This window comes from Delphinus delphis, chromosome 6 (genome assembly GCF_949987515.2).
Source record: "Delphinus delphis chromosome 6, mDelDel1.2, whole genome shotgun sequence".
Taxonomy (NCBI): Eukaryota; Metazoa; Chordata; class Mammalia; order Artiodactyla; family Delphinidae; genus Delphinus; species Delphinus delphis.
In genome coordinates this window covers 101,786,595-101,794,600 of record NC_082688.1, presented here as the reverse complement: position 1 = coordinate 101,794,600, position 8,006 = coordinate 101,786,595, and the positions used below count along the sequence as shown (strand labels likewise).

The window sequence follows — 8,006 nt, the reverse complement described above, 5'->3', positions numbered from 1 at the left end:
GAAATCCATGGATTTCGGACTGTGCCTGTTATGTGTTTATCAGAGTGACTCGGGGGGAAGAACCACACGGCTATTTTCTGCCCGCCCCAGAACGAGACGTCTCTGGTCCGAGTTCTGCTCCCTGGAGACGCGCTCCGCGCTCCGCGCTCCGGGAGGCAGCAGCAGCTTCCCTCTGAAAATCAGCCACCTGCGTGGCTTGTTGAAATCATCAGGTTGGGCGCTACACGGGTGTAAAAAGAGGCAAAGGGGCTTCTAATGTGATGGAGTTGTCGGTGTCGAGCAGGAATTTATCTTGATGAAGGAGATACAGGCAACGTGTGACAGTCTGAAGTTCCCCGCTGCAGTGCTGGCCGCTGTGTTTTTGCAAATCGGTTTTCTCCGCAGCTAGTTCAAACTCCTCCACCTACACGCTTCAACACGCCCAAAGTATGCGAGGCTTCGTTCCTCGGAAAGAAATGAGAAAATCTAGTAACACTACAAGGCTGATAGGAACTGCTCTAAGGGTTTAGAAATGCTAAAATCAACACCTGCAGTGCCCCAGTTCCACGTGTGTGTGTGTGCGTGTGTGTGTGTGTGTGTGTGTGTAGAAGGAGCGCACTAAAGAAAAAGAAAAAGAACCAGGAGAAAGGAACACAAAGAAAGTGCCAGAAACAGCTACAAAGAAATAGAAAACTTTCCTCCATATATGCCGCATACATGCAACCTGGGACAATCTTTTGTATCTCCAATGCCCTGGAGGCACTGCAATGTCACCGTAAACACCAGGGGGATGATGACCCCTGGTGGGGAAGGAGCGACGGGGAGGGGGAGGGTGTCTCCGAGGTTCCAGGCATATGGAAAACTAAGGTGTCAGTAGGGAATGAGAACTTGTTATTGGGGTCACGATCGAATCCGAGTGATACAGGGATCAAGGAATAAGTAGGATGGGGTGGGGGTAGGGAAAGGAAATGAGTGAGGGGGTACGGGGTCTCACAGAAAACAGAAGCCTTCAGAGAAAAGTGCAGAGGACGAAGCCGCAGCATCCTCGCGGCCTGTGGCTCGCCCCCGCCTTCCTTTTGCGCAGAATCCTCCCCTCGGCTGCAGCAGCGCTCTGCCCCCTCTGGCCCGGCGCGCAGTGATCGATCTAAGGCTGCGTCAGAATCCTCTCCGAGTATAAATAGGGGTGGCAGGACAGAGCCGAGCTGCACACAGCCATCCATCCTCCCCTCTCCCTCTCTTCCCCGTTCTTCTTCTCTCTAGGCCCCCATCTCCGCCGCCGGCCAGAGGGGCACCGACCGCCAACATGAGTTCCTTCAGCTTTGAGCCGTACTACTCGACTTCCTACAAACGGCGCTATGTGGAGACGCCCCGGGTGCACATCTCCAGCGTGCGCAGCGGCTACAGCACCGCGCGCTCCGCTTACTCCAGCTACTCGGCGCCCGTCTCCTCCTCGCTGTCCGTGCGCCGCAGCTACTCCTCCAGCTCCGGCTCCTTGTTGCCCAGTCTCGAGAACCTCGACCTGAGCCAGGTAGCCGCCATCAGCAACGACCTCAAGTCGATCCGCACCCAGGAGAAGGCGCAGCTGCAGGACCTCAACGACCGCTTCGCTAGCTTCATCGAGCGCGTGCACGAGCTGGAGCAGCAGAACAAGGTCCTGGAAGCCGAGCTGCTGGTGCTGCGCCAGAAGCACTCCGAGCCGTCCCGCTTCCGGGTGCTGTACGAGCAGGAGATCCGCGACCTGCGCCTGGCGGCGGAAGACGCCACCAACGAGAAGCAGGCGCTGCAGGGCGAGCGCGAAGGGCTGGAGGAGACTCTGCGCAACCTGCAGGCGCGCTACGAAGAGGAGGTGCTGAGCCGTGAGGACGCAGAGGGCCGGCTGATGGAAGCGCGCAAAGGGGCCGACGAAGCGGCTCTCGCCCGCGCCGAGCTCGAAAAGCGCATCGACAGCCTGATGGACGAAATCGCTTTTCTGAAGAAAGTGCACGAAGAGGAGATCGCCGAGCTGCAGGCGCAGATCCAGTACGCGCAGATCTCCGTGGAGATGGATGTGTCCTCCAAGCCCGACCTCTCCGCCGCGCTCAAGGACATCCGCGCCCAGTATGAGAAGCTGGCCGCCAAGAACATGCAGAATGCGGAAGAGTGGTTCAAGAGCCGCTTCACCGTGCTGACCGAGAGCGCCGCCAAGAACACCGATGCGGTGCGCGCCGCCAAGGACGAGGTGTCCGAGAGCCGCCGCCTGCTAAAGGCCAAGACCCTGGAGATCGAAGCATGCCGGGGCATGAACGAAGCGCTGGAGAAGCAGCTACAGGAGCTGGAGGACAAGCAGAACGCCGACATTAGTGCTATGCAGGTATGGCACTGGGCAAAACACTGTGGAGGCGGGGAGGGGGCTGCAGAATCGAGTTAGGATGGGCGGGGGGTGGGGGGGAGAGTGGAGGGCGCGCCTAGAAAGTGGAGACTAGAAATGAGGCATCTGCATGCAGCTGTTAGGGGGTAGACCTTGGCTCCTTGGAGGCTGTGTGGGAGCGGGTGGGGCAGTTGGAGGGCGGGGTGCGGGCGCCACTGCAGTCTGCGAAGATGTGCAGGGTGCAGTTGAATCTCTGTTGCGCATTAAAGCGGCCCAGCCCTGCGGGGGGTTGGGTGGGGTGGGAGAAGGGATGCGAGCAGGGCGTTGCCTCTGGCCTGCCTCTCTGCTGTCCTGAATTCACCACAAGTTGCTTTGCTGCACAGATTGGACCATCTGATTAATAGACACAGCGACGAACTCCCATTAGTTCTGTGACCAGCATGATTTCAGACTAATTTTACCAACCGCTCCCTTCGCGTAGCAGGTAGACAGGAATACAGTCAAAATTGTAGTAGGTAATGATGGCCATAATAAAACGTTTCTTTTTCTCCATCTTCTGGAGAGAAGAGAAAATAATATAGATACATAGAAAATATTTTAGAGAAAATAAAAAAAATTAAATTTATCTACTTCCTTCTCCTATAAAGAAGTGGATTTCTTGTATGTAACCTGGATAGAGTTAGTCAGTGAATGAGAAACAAAGTTTTCAAAAAAACAAATCTGTTTAGTTCCTTGCAGGCATTTTATGATAATCATTAGACTGTAGTAATTAACAAAAACAAAAAAAATTCTTCTGTTAGTTTTTTAAAATAATTTTTTGCTTTCATCTCATGCTTTATGAAGCTGGATTTTTTTAGGCAAGCAAAGAAAGGTTTAAAAAGAGAAAAGGCCGTTGTTTCAGGGGAGGTTTTATCTAAGGTGTGCACTTTGATTTTAATTAAACCTATGCCCTTGCAGCTATAGTAAAGTAATAGCAGTAAGGATTTACGCTTGCATTTTTTTTTTGTCTTCCAACAGGACACAATCAACAAATTGGAAAATGAATTGAGAACCACAAAGGGTGAAATGGCAAGATACCTCAAGGAATACCAAGACCTGCTCAATGTGAAGATGGCTTTGGACATTGAGATTGCAGCTTACAGGTAAAAATGGAGGGGCAAAGGTAGCAGCCCTTCAACCTTAGGAAGGAAATCAGACTTCCTTTCTGTTGAATCAGAAATCTTCAAAAATAGTCCTTTGAAATGATTGTGTTCACCTTTTGGCCTTTTCCAAGAAGAATTTATCCTGTAATAATGAGACCTGTTCTTAGCTTCCCATTACATTTAAAGTCTAACAGACAGGGTTATTTTAAGGTGTTTGGGGGGTTTTTGGTTTTTTCCTGGTCTCAGTCACAACATCCCCAGTTACTAAGTTCTGATAATTTCCAACCCTGCCTTTGGCTTTCAGGGTGGCACTGGGGAAGGTGTTGGGTGTTGGGCTCAGCACACTTCCTGTGTTCATGATTGTTAACCCCACCCTCTCCCTGCCTCCGCCAGGAAACTCTTGGAAGGTGAGGAGACCCGGCTCAGTTTCACCAGCGTGGGCAGCATAACGAGCGGCTACTCCCAGAGCTCCCAGGTCTTTGGCCGATCTGCCTATGGTGGTTTACAGACCAGCTCCTACTTGATGTCCGCCCGCTCCTTCCCATCTTACTACACCAGCCACGTCCAGGAGGAGCAGATCGAGGTGGAGGAGACCATCGAGCCTGCGAAAGCTGAGGAAGCCAAGGAGCAGCCCCCCTCTGAAGGAGAAGCTGAGGCAGAGGAGAAGAAGGAAGAGGCTGAGGCTGAGGCGGAGGCGGAGGCGGAGGTGGAGGCTGAAGCCGAGGCTGAAGAGGAGGGAGCCCAAGAGGAAGAAGGTAGGATTCAAACCAAACCAAATCAAACCCACCCTGCAACTCCAGGTTCAGCCGGGGCATGAATATCTGTTAGGACATTGATAAGATAAATGAAGCCTTGCTTATGCCAAGGAAGTTTTATTCATACATGAGTTTAGAATCTTAAATAATACATTGATCTATTGCTTCAACAGACCTTTAGTAATAAGCACGTCATTTCTCAGATTGGCTGGCCTCCCAGAGCCACACATCTCTAATTAGCTTGGTACTTTTTTGAAAAGAACTTAAAAAAAAATCCTCCTCCTGCTGTCTTTTTATTCCTAATTAAACATTTTAAAATCCATTCATTTAACTCAGTCATTTGGTGTCTGAGCAGCCTAAAGAACAAAAATGAACACCAAACACACAATAAAAGAAAACCAAGGTCCTGGAGGAGAGCAGAGCATCCAGTACCTAGACATAATCTCATTCTATTTAAATATGTGTTCAGTGGCAAATTATTCCCGGCAGGCATTGTCAGTTGCATGTATTTTGGGAGAAAGGAGCTGAGAGGTTTGGGGGAAGTATTTTGACATTTGTGTTCCTCCACAAAACCTTAGCAGAAATGTTTTGATTGGACTCACGCTGCATTTGGAGTTTGTACATTTGCTTTTTATGTTAAAGCTGCCAAGGAAGAATCTGAGAAGGCAAAGGAGGAAGAAGAAGGAGGTGAAGGCAAAGAAGCAGAAGAAACCAAAGAAGCTGAGGAGGAGGAAAAAAAAGATGAAGGTGCTGGGGAGGAACAAGCCACTAAGAAGAAAGATTGAACCCCCTTTCCTTAACTATTCCAGGAATAATTCTCCTGAAATCAGGTCAATCCCATCACCAACCAACCAGTTGAGTTGCAGATACTATATGAATTAAGAAGTCAATATATGTATAATTCTGAGATGACTTAGGTTGGGCATTAAATGTTGTGCTATGACTTTTCTCCTTCCGCAGAGTATCTGTTTGCTTGCAGAGTGGCTTCCTGGCTTGCTGCCAGCCTGTGCATGGTCCACGCTTATGAGTTCAGGATCTATGGCAATGTGAATAATTCAGATGTTTACAATAAAAAAGAAAAAACCCTGAATAAATGAATTCACTAATGTTAATGTTAAACGTCATGGAAAAAAAATAGTCCTTTGAACCTTTGGTGGTTAGAAATTAAAGGCCTTGAATTATGTGCTATAAATAGTAAATAAAGTTACACTGAATGACATTCCTTGCTGTGGTTGTTGACTTAATTCGAATATCTTAAAGAAGGCACCAATATAAGACACACAGAAGTGGGCTATTGACCTCCAAATTTTTTTAAGTCAAAATTTTAACAATTACAATGCATTTCCCCCCCTTAATTGGTAATTCTGAGGATGCAATTAGGTCATGAGCATTCATGAAATCTCTCCCCTCAAAAATTTTACTGATAATAAGCTCGAGTAAATGAGAATCTCTGGGGTTTTCTTTGATAAATAGCTATATACTATGCCCCATAAGTGTCCTATATAATGTTGGGAGTGGCTTTCTTGGAGGCCATTCTGAAATTATGTGATAAATATACGCTCTATGGTAAACAGGTAACTTTAACACTAGTATGTAATAATAAATGCAGTATGGATAGAATATGAATCCCGTAACCCTAACCCACCTAGCACTAGAACCACATTTAAAATATATTGTCATGAGCAGCAGTTGAAACCCAAGCAAAGGATACAATCAGAAGGAATAATTTATTATCTCTGTATAATTTTGGATGGAGTAAGAATATCAAAGTTTATTTGCCATTGCAAACATGTTGCCTGCAATCCTGAGCTTATGATTGTGTTGTTAGCTTAATTGTGTTGCCTCAAGTAAATAGCCTTTATGCCACCTATTTTAAACTTTTTAAGCACTACAGATACAGATAATGAAATTGTGATCAGTCGCTAAAGGGGGGATTATATGCTTGTATGTTGCATTGCCATCGCTCTGCATGTCTTTACTGGGAAATATTCGGATTTCAATGATAGCTCTAACTGGTTGGACATTGCATCAAATACACACCCCGTCCGTCCTCCCTGTTCACTGTAAAGTTATGAAAGCTCTCGCACTTGCATTTGATGTGGAATGTGGACGAAATTACTGATTATCCGCTGTTCTGCTTCTGTTCTTACACAATTGCTCTGTCAGCTAATTCTTTTCAATATTTCTTGTTTAGACAACTCTTCAAGGTCATGAATTTAATCTGAAAGCAAAGTGGTTTCCATTTAAAGTTACCTGATGACATGACACTATGTATTTCTAGTTAAGTATATCTCACCAAAGCAAATAGGTAAAGTATTTCTTTATCTACCATGATGCTATGGATTTGAATTACGAAGATTCTCAGTACCTTTACTTCTGTAAACGCTAGGAGTTGCCTCAGAAGCCAAGCTTTTCACATTTATGTTCACTAAACATGGGATGCTGCACATGGTAAAGCTCAGATATATGCAAATTACATGTAAAACAAAGTAGCCAAACGGAAAGAGCTGGTTGGTTTGAGAATTTCTTGAAGTAAGAACACTGTACCATACTCTATCCTGTGTGCCATAATAAAATAGTGAAAAATCTAAACTAGATGGATCTGAAGTCTTTAAAAACAGTTTCCTCAAATGTGGTACCTGGCTCAGTCTCCCTCTCTCTCCTGCTCTCCCCAAACTCCAGTTCTCGTTCTGTATTCTCTCCCCTAGCTAATGACCCACTCCTCAGCCATCCAATTCTGCAGACCAGAGACTGGGCATGACGTCATATCTCCCATTTCCTCTCCCCAATCCCTCTGGTTTAATCTATCACCAAGTCCTATTGATTTTACTGCCTACGTATCTTGGATCCATCCACATTTTCCTGTTTACACTGCCGCCACTCTAAGGAACCTCCCAACGTCTTGTCCTCCTTCCGTCAGCACACTAGAGTAAGCTAATCTTTAGAAAAGTGCATTTTGATCATGCCCCTCCAATAGTTTCCCATTTCTTTTAATATAAAAACCAAAATCTTTAAGGGGATCTTCAAGGCCCGGAGCGACCTGACCCCAAACTACAACTCGAACCTCATCCTATGCATATCCCCTTACCCCTCCCTTACTACTGGTGTTTCAGCCACCCTGGCCCTCCGTTCTCCCACCTGCCGCAAGGTTTCGGCTGATTTCTCTGTCTGGACCACTCATTTTTTCTATCTTTCCCTCAAACTTGCTCAGATTTCAGCTCAGTTGTCATTCCCTTGGGGAAGCCTTCCCTGACTGAGCCAAATTCCTTTATTCAATGTGTTTATAAGAACATGTAGTGTTTTACACAGTCATAGTCGGCATCTATTTCCATGATCATTTAGCGTCTGCGTCCCCTGCTGTAGCGTGATCCTCAGAAGCATGGCGATCAGCCCTCCTGCCTCCCGGCATCCAGCATTGTTCCTACCATGGTAGAGCACAATAAACGTCGACTGAATGAATAACTTCTGGATAGACTAAAATGCCTTCGGGATGACTAGAAAGGCAAGAGTGTTCAATAATCAGTCCTGGTCTAGTCAACACTTGGTGGAAAGGGCAGAGAACCAAAAATCAAGTGTCTGTTCCGATCCTAGTGTTGTTTGTTATGGAGGGCTGGCCATCCCCACCCCCATCCCCATTCTGGCTTCAATCTTCTTAGCTACATAAGGCGTTAGCACTTGATTTCTCAAATCCACTCTAGATTCATGATTCAAAATTTCCTGAAAAACTTTTCGAAGATCAGGCTAAATGGCTGAATAGGAAACACGCGTATCACTATTATGTCC

General features: G+C 46.8%; 1 protein-coding gene across 1 annotated transcript; it reads left to right on the top strand.

Moving 5' to 3' along the window:
* Positions 1-1,175: 1,175 nt before the first annotated feature.
* NEFL (neurofilament light chain) lies at positions 1,176-6,815 on the top strand. Its single transcript, XM_060013576.1, has 4 exons — positions 1,176-2,329; positions 3,344-3,468; positions 3,862-4,223; positions 4,866-6,815. Exons 1-4 carry the CDS (start codon positions 1,283-1,285, stop codon positions 5,006-5,008), a joined length of 1,677 nt encoding a protein of 558 aa, XP_059869559.1. The 5' UTR covers positions 1,176-1,282; the 3' UTR covers positions 5,009-6,815.
* The last annotated feature ends 1,191 nt before the right edge of the window (positions 6,816-8,006 follow it).

Bases quoted from the DNA above. Each gene is read 5' to 3' on its own strand.
- NEFL (XM_060013576.1), top strand. From the start codon at position 1,283: ATGAGTTCCTTCAGCTTTGAGCCGTACTACTCGACTTCCTACAAACGG. The intron at 2,330-3,343 runs GTATGGCACTGG...GTCTTCCAACAG, and splicing joins CCGACATTAGTGCTATGCAG to GACACAATCAACAAATTGGA. The intron at 3,469-3,861 runs GTAAAAATGGAG...TGCCTCCGCCAG, and splicing joins ATTGAGATTGCAGCTTACAG to GAAACTCTTGGAAGGTGAGG.